This window comes from Panthera tigris, chromosome C1 (assembly GCF_018350195.1).
Source record: "Panthera tigris isolate Pti1 chromosome C1, P.tigris_Pti1_mat1.1, whole genome shotgun sequence".
Taxonomy (NCBI): Eukaryota; Metazoa; Chordata; class Mammalia; order Carnivora; family Felidae; genus Panthera; species Panthera tigris.
This window is the reverse complement of record NC_056667.1, coordinates 186129046-186146030: the sequence shown is the minus strand read 5'-3', so window position 1 is coordinate 186146030 and position 16985 is coordinate 186129046. Positions and strand designations below refer to the sequence as shown.

Sequence of the window (16985 nt, the reverse complement as noted above, 5' to 3'; positions counted from 1 at the left end):
TTCTGCACAGGAAAATTGTCTCTTCTCTCCCATTTATTAATTTATTGAGCCATTTATTTATATCAGTGTAGACTCATAGATATTTATTTTACACTTCGGGTTATAATCCAATATTAGTTTATTTTGTTGCTCAAATATTCCAGATTTGTCCTTTGGGAGCTCTTTCAGTTGGTTCCTGTGTCCCTTTGACATACCCTCATAAATGTGGGGTTTGTTTTTTGGTGTCATACTTTTATCTTCATTTATTTTTTGCCTATTTAATTTGCCTAAAAAGGATTATCATATTTTGATTTCTATTTCTTTAACTACTTGTGGACCTGAATTTTCTTAAGTTTATTGGTCTTTTCTGTTCTTTTGTGATTTGCTAATTTGCATTGGATATTGAAATATTTTGCATATCTTTTTAATTGAAATATTTTGCATATACTTTTCACCAATTTCTTTTGTCTATTTGAACATGTTTTTGAAATTTGGAACTTTAAAATTTTTATGAAGTTCAATATTTTCCAAAATGTTTTTTTTACTCAGAGCATACCTCTGTGAAATTCTCTCCACCCCCCAAAACAGTATTTTGGTCAAATATGTTTAGAAAATGCTTTACACTTTAAAATTTTTCTTGGGGCACTTGGGTGGCTCTGTCAGTTAAGCATCAGGTCATGATCTCACGTTTTGTGAGTTAGAGCCCTGCATTGGGCTCTGTGCTGACAGCTCAGAGCCTGGATCCTGTTTCAGATTCTGTGTTTCTCTCTCTTTCTGCCCCTCCACTACTCTCTCTCTCAAAGATGAATAAACATTACAAAAGTTTTTTTTTTCAGTTTTCTTAATCTTTCTTAGATAGTAATGGTATACATTAACATTTTAAAGATTCTGAGAGCATCTATAATAAGGAATCACATTTTTTACTTTGTTTTAGGGTTCCCTGCAACAATTTGGCAATAGTAACTTTCAATGAAATATCCTAAGGTCTCTCAGAACTAGGGCTCCCTAGAGCATACATGGGTAGATGGGGCACCATGGACACTTAAGGGTTCTGACTTCAGTGTTTTGAAGAGACAGACCTTTCTAGCCCAAAGGTTACACAGAATTCCTCTACCTATTCTTCCAGCTCTTATCTCTTCTTTTTCATTTAGCTCTTTAATCTACTAGGAATTCATATTATATATTTACTTTACTCCAAGTTGCTAACTATCATCCCAGCTTCGTTTATTGGACTGTCTTCTTTTCCCCACTGATTTGATAGTGATTTGATGTATATACCATGATTATATATTAGACCTTACTAATACTTAGGTTTGTGACTATTCTGGACTTAAAAAAATCACATTTCTTTGATCTGCCTTTTCTTATACTATACTATTTTAATTGTTGTGGGTTTTGAACATATTTAGAATATATTAAAACTTGATGGGTGCCTGGGTGGATCAGTCAGTTGAGCATCTGGCTCTTGATTTTGGCTCAGGTCATGAGATAGAGCCAGGTTCTAGCTGGCTCAGGTTCGTGGGGGAGCCCCTGCCTTGGGCTCTATGCTGACAGTATGGAGCCTGCTTGGAATTTTCTCTCCCTCCCTTCCTCTGTCCCTCCCCTGCTTCTTGTGCTTGTGCGCACTCTCTCTCTCTGTTCCTCAAAATAAATAAATAAACTTTAAAAAATAACATATATTAAAACTTGAAATTAAAGAATCACTGACATCTTTGCACTATTAGATTTTCTAATTCAAATATTCTGTACTTCAATAATCTCTGGAATAATCCATAATACCTTATACACCCCATCTATTGCAACTGCAGCTCTTCCCTGTCCACGTGTCTTTCCACTCTCCCCTCCAATGCCTGGCCTCCTCCTGCCTCAGGGATTTGTTGCTTGCTGTTCCCTCTGCATGAGGCTGTCTTCCACTATACATGCACATGGCTCCTGCCTCACCTTTGTCAGAGTCTGTGTTCAAGTGTTCCCTTCTCATCTCTCTATTTAGAATAGTCATCCACCACCCTACTCTGGCGCTCCCCATCCCTCTCCACTGTTTTATTCTTTCCCAAAGCACTTTTCACTCTTCAATAAACTCAGTCTTTCATTAATTTGTTTATTGCCTATCTTACCGTGACTAGTATGTACACTCCATACGAGCAGAGAATTTTGTCACCTTTGTTCTCCAATGAATCTTTATTGTCTAAAAGAGTGTCTGGCACACAGTAGGTACTTAATAAATATTAGTAGAATGAATGAGTGCCTGTCTGACTCTTTCTCAAGTCTTTATGTCCCTCAGTTACCCTCACCCATTTTTTGACAGTAATGATTTTTGTTGTTGATGTTGTGAGAGTAACTTCCCTTACTGAACTTTCTAGTAACTGGTTATTGTTAATACACAAGACAACTTTTGATAAGTGTATTTTGATTTTGTAGCTGATCACCTTATTCTGTCATACTGCTGCTACTGGCTCCTTGGATTATTGCCTTGGGTTTTTTAGGTAGACAATTCTGTAATCCACAAAAATGATAGTCAGGGGTTTTCTTTGGTCATTGCATTGGCTAGAATATTTGCTATAATCTTTAACAGTGAAGGATAATGAGAATTCTTGTCCTATCTCTAAATCAATGGAGGTGTCTCTAGTATTTAAGAAAGAAGGTATGTGGATTGTTGATTTGAAATACTCTACATCATAATGAGGAATTATCATGCTATTCCTATCTTGTTCAGAGTTTTAAAAAGTAGTAATTGGTGTTGAATTTATTTGGCATTCATCTCTGTGATTTTTTTTACTTATTTTAAAATTATAAATGTAATGTCTTTGTGGTAAGGAATAAAGTGAAAAGTCTGAGTAATCTTTCTTTGCCCACCACAGTTTTAGCCACTAGAAGTAACTACATTTCACAATCTCTTATGCATTTTTCCAGACTCCTCAACGCACACATAAATTTATACATGCATAGTAAACCTGAGTACTTTTTTTCTAAATGAGAATATAGGATACATATTGTTCTGTAACTTGCTTTTGTTTCTTAAAGTATCGGACATCTCCTTGTATTGGTACATCTCCTTCATACTTTAGATGACTGCACACCACTTCACTGCATGGTGATTATTTAGCTAGTACTCCATGAATGGGCATTTGTGACCAGGTTTTTACTCTGATTTTTTTACTTTTTCTATTATAAATCTTGCTGCAATGAATGTACTTGTATGTATATCTCTATGCACTTAAACAAGTATTTCTAATGTATTTTTTTAAGTTTATTTATTTTGAGACAGAGAGAGAGTGAGCCAGGGAGAGGTAGAGAGAGAGGGAGAGAGAGAATCCCAAGCAGGTTCCATGCTGTCAGCTCAGAGCCCAATGCAGGGCTCGATCTCACAAACTGCAAGATCATGACCTGAGCTGAAATCAAGAGTTGGACGTTTAACCAACTGAGCCACTTAGGTGCCCCTCTGATGTATTTTTGAAACTATTACTCAGTTGACTCCCTTGAAGGAAACATTTTATATTCTTAGTTCCTAAGATAGTCTATGGAATTGTATTAAATAATGTATATAAAATGATTTTTGCCTAAAATCCTGTTTTAACATTAAAAACTAATAATGTGATTACTAGGATAAATAATAACTAGTCTTACAATATTTATATTACATTTTTAAAATTAACATTTAACTACTATTGAGCTACTATTTTCTCCATTGGAACATAAATTAAAGAAAGCAGACCTTCTGACTTTCTCATCTTGACTAAAAACCAATGAAGTTCATGGATCTTTCACATATGTTCAATAAACTTCATTAGCCAAAATGGGCACTTGGCTTCTGGATTAGCATTATTTTTTTTTCTCCAACCATTTTATATATTTTACAAGTATACAAACCCAAATACTAATAATTTTTTGCATGTATCATGCTTTGTAGAAACCAAGTGCAGCTTCTTCTATGAAGGTAAGAGGAAGAATGAAGGAACAAATTCAACGTTGCAAACTCTGTCTTCGTATTTTAGGGAGAGACGTGAAAAACCCTTTAGAGACACCTTACCAGCTGCATTTGTGAAGAGCAGTAATTGTTCTTTGGGTCAGCGGTAGAAAAATTCTACTTTAAATTGAATAAAAGAGAGAGAAGTTGATAAACGTCTTAGTGAACTGATTTTAATTAGGGCAAGAGAAGTTTGTTTTCCTTGCCAGACTATTTAAATCATCATGTCTCTCCCTGTTGACTATGGTGTCTTACCCTGGTCCTGAACTTCTGTCATGTGTTACCTGGCTCTATAATTTCAAATCAGAGGGGTGGGATCCTCATCTCTAGAGTCTCTCCCAGCTATGAGTTACTCACCTGCTAATCCCCTTGTAAACTGTGGCATAAGAACCTTCACCCAGTTTCTCCAAGTTCAAGTAAGATGAGGCTGTCCCAAAAGGGAGGTTCTTCCTCTGCTTAAGGGGAATGGGGAGGGGAGAGAGGTGGGAAGGAAAGAAAGAACACGTTTTTTAGGGTTGACATTTTTCCCAGAGAAATTAGCATTGCCCAAGTATACTTGGGGCCCTCTCAGTACCTGCCCTAGAAGTAAAGGCCAGCCTCCTAGACAAGCATGTATTAAATCATTCTACTTCAACATCAGCTGTTCACTCACCCACTGAAAACCCTGCCTCAGATCCTCTTCCTGAAAAGAATCACTGTTACTCCGTGGCCTTTTACTCTTGTACTTCCGGGCACGGACCGCCTGAAGTCCCCTGGGGTGAAATGAAGTCATGGAACATGATGCTTCTTTTAGGTCTGTTAGCTAGAGAAAAAAGACAGTACAGGAATAAAATGTATGCAAAGTCAAGACTCAGTGGCTGGCATAAAGCATTTTTTCTTCACTTATCTGATTGTTACTCTTCAGATGTTTTCTAAGCCTCCTACACCCCAAAAAGCAAATCCTTTCCTGAAAGTCAGATCCTTAAAAAAGACCATAATGATATCACCTGCTAAAACTCTACATTGTTTCTTCACTTAAAAATATTTCTTTAACACTTAGATTAACCTAAATCTCTCTGATGGATGGTTTCCAATTTTTCTCTGTTTGGTTCAGTCTTTTCATGTTCTTTTAATTTATCTCTTTTGGGGAATAATTTTCTAGTATGTCATTGTTAATAGTCATAAGCTAATCATTGTGATTTTGAATCCATAGCATACCAATACTGCAGCTTGCTTTCTGGGGCTCAGCTGTGTAACTTAGGACTTCAGATATTCCAAGAAAATAACTACTTTCTCAACTTCAAGTCAACTGAATTTCGTGTAGCCCAAAGCATAGGATTATTTTTCCCTTTTGCTTTACAAGAACATCCCCAAACTTGATAGCAACAGCCATAAATTCTCAGTGACTTTAATAGAATTTTCTTTTTATTGTTTTTGACCCATCGCAGAGAAATCAGACCCTGCTCCAGAAAGGGAGTCTCTGAGCTCCCTAGTTTATCAACAGGGGTAGATGCTCCTCCCGGGTTACAAATACCTCGATCGCAGCCTCCGCCGGCACAGGCGCAGTCCTCTGACAGCTGCGTGCATCGCCTCCCTCCCAACAGCGATGGCAGCTGCATCCAGGCTGGAGAGTCTTTGTACACAGCTCTTGACCCATAATCTTCTAGGTTCAAGGAGAAAACCCGCACTTGAACCTCTTCCCCTCTGCTTCTCCTGTCCTCGTTCGCTCCCTTTTTGCCAGAGGTCAGCAATGCTGGAGCTTTCATATGACTCACATGAGGGCTGTGAGCGGAGCAGCCTCATGACTTCAGCAGTTTTCCTTATCAGCGCAAGAAACTACATCGAAAAGGTGGCTGCCTGCATTCTTACGTGCACGACCGAAAACAGGACAGCTAATATTGCATAGAATCAATCTTGGCACAAAGTTCTTATTCCAGGCATAAGTTAGTGCTGTTAGTATACCTAGCTTTTATGAATTTACATTGCTTATCCATGTAAATGATAATGATATTGATTAGGCTTCCCTGGTGCTAAAGTGGACATGTTGAGGAGTATTTTCTCCCTGCCTTTCATCTGAAAGCGTTTTGCTTCTCAGACTTTAAAATAAATTTGCAACCTAGCCAGCTTTTAGTAGTGAAAGAAACCACAGAATCATAGAACAAGAAAATAGTTCTCTGTCTCTTTGCCTCCAAGCAATAGTATATAATATTTAATAGCTCCAGAGCGGTAGTCATCCATTCACTGATTCAAAAATGATCTAGTAAGCACCTGTGTTGTTTTTACTATACAGATAGTGATATTATCCAATGGTGGGGAGAGAGGAGTTTGCATAAAATATTTCCTTCTCTTTCTCTCTTCTTCCCACTCCTTCCCCCACCCCTTCCTGCCACATAAATGCAGTTAATGTTTACCATATTAATAGCATGACATGTCAAGGAAATAGCTTGAGTTAACTTTGTGGTGTTTGAACAGAACTTTTTCTCTCATAGACTCCTAATGTTATTGCCACTATAATGTACTAATCAGAATGAGACAGAATGTAGGATACACACGCACACACACACACACATATAATCAGTATCATTAAGGGGTGAAAAATGAGTCATGTCTATTACCACAGCAATATTTATATATATTTGATACCTGAGCCTCAATAGTTAAAGGAAAGTTTCAGAGAACTTAATTATGAACATTATGAACATATTTAATTAAATATGAACATTTCATTATGAATTATGAAATTTGAAGTTTTATTTCAAAATTTCCATAAGAGAAGAGATGTAAAATAGGCCAGTTTAAAGATTCACTCAAATTAGAGACATTTAGTAAAAAAAAAAAAAAAAAAAATGACCAGTTAAACTAATACCTCAAAAATTTTTATTTGGTTAAAGACCAAATAAACCTTTGACCAACAATCAACAGAAAGTGAAAGAAGTTAATTTCTCAGAATACTTAATTCTGTTAGAATTTATCATAATTTGATTATAATACCTTTTATGAGAAATGCTGATTTCTGCCTAAAAGGAGATTGTGAATTTTATCATACAAAACCCAGACCATGCATGAGACAGTTTTTCCTTATCACCCTCTAATTATCATAAGTTTTAGATTTTTTTGAATGGCTAGCATTTTTATTAGCTAGGGGGTTATTCACCTAAGTCACAAATTGCTTAAATAGAATAGCCTGATATTTTTAAGGTTTAAAATGCTATGTTTAAATACCAGATGGGCTACTCAGGGAAACTGTGAAATACCCTTCAGAATTTTCAAAAATTATTTACAGTCTTCTTTAAAGTCAAGGAAGTGCTCAGTTCGGAAGCACATATACTAAAATCAGAACAATACTGAGAAGATCAGCACGGCCCCTGTGCAAGGATGACACACAAATTCCCGAAACGTTCCATATTGAAAATAAATAAATAAATAAAGTCAAGGAAAAATATTAAATGACTTCTTAATTCTAGCTCTAGGGGCATCTGAGTGGCTCAGTTGGTTAAGCATCTGACTTTGGCCCAGGTCTTTATCTCAAGGTTTGTGGGTTCGAGCCCCACATCAGGCTTGCTGCTGTCTTTAGATCAGCAGAGCCTGCTTTAGACCCTCTCTTTCTCCGTGCCCCTCCCCCTGCCTCAAAAATAAATAAACATTAAAAAAAAAAAAAAGATGTTTGGGGCACCTGGGTGGCTCACTCGGTTGAGCGTCCGAATTCGGCTCAGGTCATGATCTCACGGTCTGTGGGTTCGAGCCCTGCGTCGGGCTCTGTGCTGACAGCTCAGAGCCTGGAGCCTGCTTCACATTCTGTGTCTCCCTCCTTCTCTGCCCCTCCCCCACTCATGCTGTCTCTCTCTCTGTCAAAAATAAATAAACATTAAAAAATTAAAAAAAAAAGATGTTTGCTAGATCTATGTCCAAAACAATTTTTATTATCAAATATTTCTGAGTAAGGACAGAAGATTTAGATGACTTCATTTTGAACTGTGAATTGGACCCAGTGCTCACACCACTCCAGGTTGGCCGGACCTACCTCAGCAACCTGGTCAGTTTCATGGCTTGAGAAGCCCACTATGTTGTCCCAAAGCATGGCCACTGTTACTTCTACCTCCCCCTGTCACAGACCAAAGAGCCCCCACACATGAAGCTGACTGACAAGAGAGACTCCCATGCCTGGCCATAGCCTGTCAGGGTCAGGTGACACAATCGAGACATGAGGAAGTCCCGCGGAGTGCACTGCCATTATGATACCCACAATGTCTGTTAAGGAGGTGAGGCCAGCTCAGAAACATACTCCCTGAACCTGCTTGCTTTCCCTCCTTCTCTGCTTTGATTCCCTTTCTCCTCCCTTCTATTTCCCGGGGATTGCACATGACTTCTCCTCCTCAAAATTATTAAGTGTTAGCATGTAAGCTTTTGCTTCAGGCTGTGTTTTCGGGGAATCTGTATTAAGACAAATAGTAGCCATTTTTTAACAAGCAGTAAAATCACAGGTTATAGACAATTTCAGGCTAGATTCTCCCTCCATATGTTTTTGGAGTCCTTTTTCCTTTCTCAGTCATTGGGTATTCAAACTACTCTACTATGTTTAGCTGAAAATTTACACTTTTTCCAATATTTGCATTGTCTAAATTTAGCCCAATTATTAGGAATTATGGTTTAATTATAACCTTTCTAGAATATGTAGATTATCACAAGTATTCAACAGACAGTAAGAGGAGGAATAATGTGAAGTTTGTCAGAAACATTAAAAATAAACATTCATACAATGGAGCAATATGCAGCTATAAAAAGGAGAGACCTCTATGTAATGATAGGCTATGATCATCAAAATACATTGTTAGGTGGAAAAAACAAAATGCTTTTGTGTTTTTGTGTGGCAAAGACATGAGGAGAAATACACTGTAGTCAGTAATTTTACTAACATTAGCAATATTGCTATTATTTGAAACTGTTATTGGTGTATTTTAGGATTAAACAAATACATAATTATGACAATGTCATCAGAACTAAACTTTTCAGCATAAGAAAAAATAGACATAAATATCAAATCAAACAAACCAAATAAAAATCATGTTATCTTTATCTTTTTAAGCAATCTCTACACGCAATATGGGGCTCAAACTCATAACCCTGAGATCACAAGTTACATGCTCTACTGAATGAGCCAGCCAGGTGACCCCAAATCATGTTATCTTACATTTTATTTGGAAATATCCATATGAACTTATAAATTTTTTTTCTTTAAAAACAAAATTATGTCAGCCAAAAGACCTAGAAACAATGTTGACTCAATAGTAATGAACAACCCTAATACTCCGTTTGTGGTCTCTAAATACCATTTCCCATTAAAAAGAATCAAACATCCATGGAGAAATGGTGGCTGACTACCAAGAACATGAAAGCTAAGAAGTTATCAAGAAAGATGTCCCAGAACTGATTGTTAGCAGAAGGGAGGTGGATGGGGGCTTGAGTTAAATGGGTGATGGGGATTAAGAAGTGCACTTGTGATGAGCACTGGGTGATGTATGGAAGTGTTGAACCACTATATTGTACACCCGAAACTAACATTACACTGCATGTTAACTAACTGGAATTTAAATAAAAACTTTTTAAAAAAGAAAGATGTCCCAGGCTCATCTTATGTCGATGGAAGTCATCTTAAAAGGATGTAGTAGCCAACTTGAAGGGACTCCCATTTGGCTTAAGATGGGACAATGTGAGTATCAAAAAGAACAATGACTGCAATGGATTGAAACACATGAAATACATAAAATCCATACATTTATCTAAATAAAATTGTCACTTAGAGGTTTCTAGTGCACCAATTCATGACTGAATATTGATAAATAAGGGGGGGGATCAAGTTTATTTTGTCTTTTATACAGAAATTGTTTTCCCAGTGTTATCAGGTAATTAATGAGGGGGAAATTCTTCCTTATATATGAATTCCAGCTAATGAAGAAGAAATGTTAGAAGTAGAAAATTCCCTATTATACAATCATAGAGCTAAGCAGCAATCATCAATGAAGGCTAAAATCATTAGGTAAAAGATTGATAAGGAACTTTGCAATGAAGGGTCAGGCTTACAACATCTGAGTCTACTGACCCATCTTAGGGAAATTTGGGATACCCAGCCACTATGAGCCAGGAAGTATACAGCATCACCTGTGATATATTTTTGGCTAAAGAAAAAAAATTTAGAGGCACCTGGGTAGCTCAGTCAGTTAAGCATCCGACTTTGGTTCAGGTCATGATCTTACAGTTCATGAGTTTGAGCCCTGAATCAGGCTGTGTGCTGACAATGTAAAGCTTGCTTGTGATTCTCTCTCTCCCTGTCTCTCTGCTCCTCCCCTTCTTGAGCTCTGTCTCTCAAAATAAATAAACTTGAAAAAAAAAAAAAAAAGGAAAAGATTTGGAATCTAATCAATTGTCTAAGATCTAAAAACAAGTTGCAAGAAATATAGAGGACAGAGAAGTTAACACCACAATGAAGCAAACAGCCAAATCAGAAAGGACAAATAACTTGATTCTCTAGCAATTAATGGCATAAAAAAAAGTGAATTATAAAGTTTTGAAAGACACAACAAACATAATATGTAGACCTTGTTTGGATCCTGATTTGAACAAATAAATTGTAAAATGACATTTCTTTTTTCCCCAGCTTTATTGAGGCATACTTGACAGGTAAAAATTGCATATATTTAAGGTGTACAAGATGACATTTTGATATATGTATACATTGTGAAATATTTACCACAATGAGCTAATTAATTAACATCTCTCTCACCTCACATAGTTAACTTTTTTTTCTTTTTTTGGTAAGAACAATTAAAATCTCTCTGGAAAAAACAAACAAACAAACAAACAAACAAACAAAACTATTCTCCTAGCAAATTTCAAGTACACAGTACAGCATTGTTAACTGTAATCACCCTGCTATACATTAGATCTCCCGAACTTATTCATCCTGCATATCTGAAACTTTGCAGCCTTTGTGTTTTTTTAATGTTTATTTATTTATTTTTGAGAGAGAGAGCACAAGTCGGGGGAGAGGGCACAAAGAGAGGGAGAGAGAGAATCCCAATCAGGCTCCATGCTGCCAGCCCAGAGCCCTACATGGGGCTCCATCCCATGAACCATGAGATCATGATATGAGCTGAAACAGAGAGTCGGACACTTAACTGCCTGAGCCACCCAGGAACCCCTAAAACTTTGCAGCCTTTGACAGACATTTCCCCATTGCCTCCACCCCCAGCCCCTGGTAACCACTGTAGAACAGCATTTCTGAAATAAATATGGAAATTTAAATATGGTATCAGATAACTTAAGAACTTATTTTTAATTTTGCATGGTGAATATGTTTTAAAACAATCCTACATTAAGGGATGCCTACTCATTAAGGGATTCTACTTTATGGGTAGAATGACATAATTTCCTTGCTCTGAAATATTCCAGAAAAATAATGATGGAGATAAAAAAATTTGGTAAAATATTAATAGTTGTTTAAGCTAAGTGATGGCTATATGGAACTTCATTTTTGTGTGTGTGCTTAAGAATTTTCTAAAAAGAAAGTAGAAAAAGAAGACTATTTTAAAAAGCATATTCACATGAAATCTATACATTTTGGTTACTTATTTGCTTATATTCCTTCCTACTGCCAACAAAGCAGAAGAGGCTTTAGATAAAAATACAGAAATAATAATAATAATAGTAGCAACAGCAACCACATCAGTGCTTGTTCTGTGCCAGGCTCCAAGCTGATCCTTCCAACTTCATGACAATGAGTAGATACCACTATTATCCCCACTTGATCATGAAAAGAACAGTCTTAAAGAGTTTAAGGAGCTTTCTCAAGGTTACTCAACTAGCAGTAGTAAAAAAATTTTAAGCTCCCCAAACTACCAAATTTCCCAAATTTTATTTCATGATGGCACACTGATAATAGTATTTTTGTTTTGTTTTGTTCTCATTTATATTTTAGTTAATTAACATACAGTGCAATATTGGTCTCAGAAGTAGCATTAAAAAAACCAAAAAACAAAAAACAAAAAACAAACAAACAAAAGAAGTAGCATTCAGTGACTCATCACTCTACATACAACGCCCAGTGCTCATCACAAGTGCCTCCTAATACCTATCACCCATCTATCCTATCTCCCACCCACTTCCCTCTGATAACAGTATTTGTACAAAGAGCACAAAAATCTCAGTTTGGTTGCATTTCTCGTTAATTTTTTGGCCTAAATTTAAATTAGTTATTATACTCAGGATGAACCAGTAATAGGTAAGTGACTCTAGTTCATGAATCAGGAGGAACATGACATCATCTTTGGTCCAAATAAAAGCTATAATGTAGGATTCTTAAATCACATGTCTTCCTTCTTCCTGGAGTAGTTTAACTTGAAACTTTTACATGCTGAGAGTGCTGTCTTCTGACAATAAGCAGAACTGCAAGCATATGGGATCTGAGTCTCCTTTGTTCCTTTAAATGTAGCTATGGTCTTTATTTACAGCATATTACTATTGCATATTCGGTGTGCTATTTGTTTACTTGTACTTAATTTCTACAATGAAGTTGATGGCATAAATTCCAGTGTCATCTTTTTTCACTGCCTTCAAGAAAGAATAACGTTCAAAACTGATGAGTAATTGAGAAAGTATGTGGAGCACAATGACCACATTTCCAAATCGCACAAGTTCTTACTGATTTAGAAGACAATTTCTGGAGCCCTGGAAATTTCTGCTCAAATTGCCAAATGCCCCAATTACCAGTTTTCTAGCTTAAATTCTGTGCTACTGGCTCTGATATTAGATTCCTGCCTCTCATTGAGGCTCTCTCCAAATCGTGGCATTGGCTTCTGAAAGAGCAGTTTATCTGTTGTGAATCAAAACTGTTAACTACAGATGGAACACTCAAGAATGCTAAGTGATTCCATATGTGTAGAACCACATTCTAAAACTACTGGAAAGCAATGACAGTTAAAAAAGACATTTCACTGACAGGTAAAGAAATCTAATTGTGAGGTGTTCTTGTGACAGAATGACTTAGCTTCGTGAAGCAATGCAATTATACTGAACACCATACCAAAAAAGGACCAATTATTTAAAATTGTAGGATTCCTTGGGAAATCTGCTTCTACAGACCATATGTTTTCTCTCTGTTCTTTGCATTTGTATGATTGTTTATTTGTTTTAATTTCTTGAATTTGAATGCATTAAAAAAAAATCCCAGAAATGACTTAAACTGATGTATGGTGCCCACTGAAATGGGGACACTGATTCTATATTTAACTTTCCACCTTCAATATAGCAGTATGATTTTTTAAAAACAGCAATTTAATGTTTTTATAAAAAATAGATTTGTAAATATAGCATAATCAGGTCTATAGCAAAGCATCTTATCACATGTTTAGTCCAAGTCCTCCAGCTATAGGTAGGGAAAAAGTGACAATAATAATCACGCAAACACATGGGTAGTTGACTTGTATTTACTCATAACAATTCTGTGGTCAGAACTATTAAATAATTTGCCCATGGCCACACAAGCAAGAAGTGGTGGAACCAGGATTTGAACCAAGGCAGAGCAGCTCCAAAATCCATACTTTTAACCTATTTGACCATTTTCCTCCTTGATACAATTTGAAAATAGGGAGGTAATCAATCATACCAAAGAATCTCCAGGCCTGTGCCGGTCCTCCCTTCTTTCTTTAGGCACCATTTTTTTATCCTTTCTCACCAAACATTTAGGATACATTATCTCATGAATTCTGTGATGTAGATAATTATTTCCCAAAGTTGAGTTGAGAAAACTGGGGATTGTCCAAAGTTTCGCAGAGTATAGGTGTTAGAATTGGAATTTAAACCCACCAGTATTGGGGTGCCTGGGTGGTTCAGTCGGTTAAGTGTCTGACTTCGGCTTGGGTCATGATCTCATGGCTTGTGAGTTCGGACCCCACATCGGGCTCTGCGTTGACAGCTCAGAACCTGGAGCCTGCTTCGGATTCTGTCTCCTTTTCTCTCTGCCCCTCCCCACTTGTGCCCTCTCTCTCTCTCAAAAATAAATAAATGTAAAAAAAAAAAATTTAAACCCACCAGTATTAACTCTAGGGTCTATGCTCTTAACCATGTCTCCACACCATGAACACTCAAAAGTGCTATGAACACTCTTTTCCTCCCACACAGTGGATCCATCAACTTAGCATACTGTTCCCTTGTGTGTGAAAGGAAATTTTGCTTCTTGGTATTCAGGATGATGTCCCAACCCACATGAAAGAACTTCTTCTCTGATAGGAAATATACATGTCTGAAAGTAGAGGTGAGATGAGCACACTCCATCTGCTGTCTTCAACTCCACCCAATTTCTTTCTAGCAGCTCCTCACAGTCAATGCAGAGTCAGAATAATTAGTCCACTACAGAAGTAGTGACTAAAGAATAATGGTACCTTGTACAACTTGACATTGTTAATTTGTGTGGAATGCATTATAAGATGCTCCCATAACCTTCCTTAACATTGCCCTAAAGTTTCTTGCTCTGTCAGAGTAAAGTGGTCTAGCCTGGGAACCCGTCCATGCTGACGTGTTGTACACTCCACAGTACTAAAAGCAGTAGAGTTTTAGAACTGTTTGAAATGTCTCCTGCAAGTTACTATTGCTTTAAAATATGCATATATTGTGGGTACTTAAATACAAATAAGCACAACTTACAAAAACTTGACCTTTATAGGTCCTTTCTGATCCCAGCAAATTCTGTGGCTGACCCTCCCCTATCTCTTTCCCAGGATGCCTGAACTCCTCTGTCCCTTATTCCTGAAAGCAGCCAGCCTGTACCCACAGCACCACTCAGTGGCCAGGATGCAGAACTGGCCAACTCAACTTTTCCTCCCTCTCAACTTCTTTTTCAAAGGAATGACCATCCCAAATCCCAAATCTCTTCTCCCACCACACGTGACTCTTGCCAATTTTCTTTGGACTCTGCCACTCACAGCCAAAGTGATCCCACCTCAGGCAATCTCTGCCTCACATTTACATAATCGTATTTAAAAAATCTTTTTTCTTCTCCTTGTCCAATTACTTAATCAGTTTTTTCCCCTTCAACTGCATTTACCATATACATAAGACTAACAGTTAGTAGGCATGGGCAAACCAGACTTGGTCTCAAGGCTCTGAAATTCAGAGGGTTTAACCACATTAAAAAACAAAAAACAAGCATTTTAAAACCTGTCAAAATAGACTAGGCCTCTGCCCCTCAGAAATACTATGCCCTCCCCAGCTCCCAGTCCCCAAGAGCCAGTTGGCTCCCGGCCATGGGAGAGCCTTCAGTAACAGCCAGGGAAAGTTGCTGGAGCTGGAGGCCCAAAGTAAGAAAAGCAGATTTAAAAAATAAAAAAGAAACGGAAGGGAGGGAGGGACAAGGACGAGAAGGAGAAAGGAAGGCAGAAAAGTATAATGTATGGGGGCACTGTTTATAGGTCTTCCTTCCTCACTGCTTCCCACCAGTGCCTGGATTGGGATGAGGCAGCAAGGAGCATTAAAAAACCCCACAAAACCCGGTAATCAAGACAAATCAAAATAATAAAGAATCTTATTGCAATATTTTTTTAATAAACAAATTAAAGATGAATGCAAAAAAAAAACCAACCCATGGTCAACAAAATACAGTATCGACCTTTTAATAAAGACAAGCTGCTTGTGTGTTTTACAACCCCTCATCGCTGTGCGAAGGGAACAGTAGTTTCCCAATCAGCCCGAGAATCCCGCCGTCGCGTGGCTGTCAGTCCCACTGCCCCAGCAGGGCCGGTTGGTGAAGGTTGACAGGAGTGTGCAAACAGATTGGCAATGCCGGGTTTTATATATAGATGTTTGCCGAGTTGTAGGGATTTTAGTACTTTATCCCGATTGATTCAAAATAGGGCAGGATATATTGATCTGTGTAGATATAAGGAGGCACGTTTTCCGCTGTCGCGTCAGGTCCAGTATGGCTGGGCGGACGCTGCTTCCTGCTCGCCCTCCAGTTCCCCTGTGCGATCCAGAGCTCCACAGCTTCCATCCAACTCTCCATCCCTAAAACCCGCTTCTAAGTACCAGCAGTCATGAAAAATTACCCGCTCAATACCAAGGGGTTTTCCTTCTTGTTTTTAAAATTATAAAGTATTACAAAATTATTGCTTTCAGCTGTATTTTTTCATTGCAAATGCACATTATTTGAACAATATCATAAATGAAAAAACATTTGTGGATTAGTCCAGGAACAAAACTATGATTTACCTCGCTGTTTCTATGGGAAAACATGTTCTAAGTTTCAAACGACTCACTTGCAAATAAATATTTGCTTTTTTGTAGGTTGGGACCTAAATGTTTTCTTTAAATGTTTATATAACAATTTACAAGTTATACATTGTAACACGCACACAAAAAGAGGGCCTTTAGCCCAAACCACTGCTTTTGATTTTTAGCAAAAAAAAAAAAAAAAAAAAGTGACATGTCATGACCAGCTTGAGATCCAGAATGCTAAGATAAGTCAGTAGAACAGGTTTTGTCAACAAAACAGAGACAAGGAAAGAATAAGAGAAGTGTAACATTATTAGGGACATATTACACAACTCAGATATAGATACAGATATTTAAATATGCTTTAATGGTTATTTACATCTCATAATATAGACTTTATGAATATATATCTCAGCAACTCTCATATAGCCATATGCTTCCATTCTAAAAATAACATGTTAGCCATCTACTTGCCTACATCTGGTGATTAGTCATTCAATCCACTAATTATTCCTAATATGAGATGAGTAGAAGCATTTCTATTTAAATAATTCCCCTAAATTACAATGTCATCAGCAGATCTTTGCTCCTCATCTGAGACATTACCCTCTTTCATGAAGTTCAGCCACAGGGTAATGTGCTCCCTGATGTCAGTGAGAGTTGGGTACCCCTATCTTGTCCTTCAGCCATTTAGAATCTCAGCATCTGTTTTTAAATTTTTTTTTTTCAACGTTTTTTATTTATTTTTGGGACAGAGCGAGACAGAGCATGAACGGGGGAGGGGCAGAGAGAGAGGGAGACACAG

General features: G+C 37.4%; 1 protein-coding gene and 1 non-coding gene across 2 annotated transcripts in view; one reads left to right on the top strand and one right to left on the bottom strand.

Moving 5' to 3' along the window:
- CDK15 (cyclin dependent kinase 15) overlaps nt 1-5579 on the bottom strand; it is an 82895-nt gene extending 77316 nt beyond the window's left edge. The window contains exons 1-3 of the mRNA XM_007089985.3: nt 5457-5579; nt 4596-4745; nt 4301-4395 (exon numbers count right to left, since the gene is read on the bottom strand). Coding sequence (XP_007090047.1) covers nt 4301-4395; nt 4596-4745; nt 5457-5579 — 368 coding nt within the window. The remainder of the gene's footprint in view (nt 1-4300; nt 4396-4595; nt 4746-5456) is intronic.
- A 1646-nt stretch (nt 5580-7225) lies between these two features.
- Nucleotides 7226-7332, top strand: LOC122241643. Its single transcript, XR_006221883.1, has one exon. It is a non-coding gene; the product is annotated as a U6 spliceosomal RNA (small nuclear RNA).
- The last annotated feature ends 9653 nt before the right edge of the window (nt 7333-16985 follow it).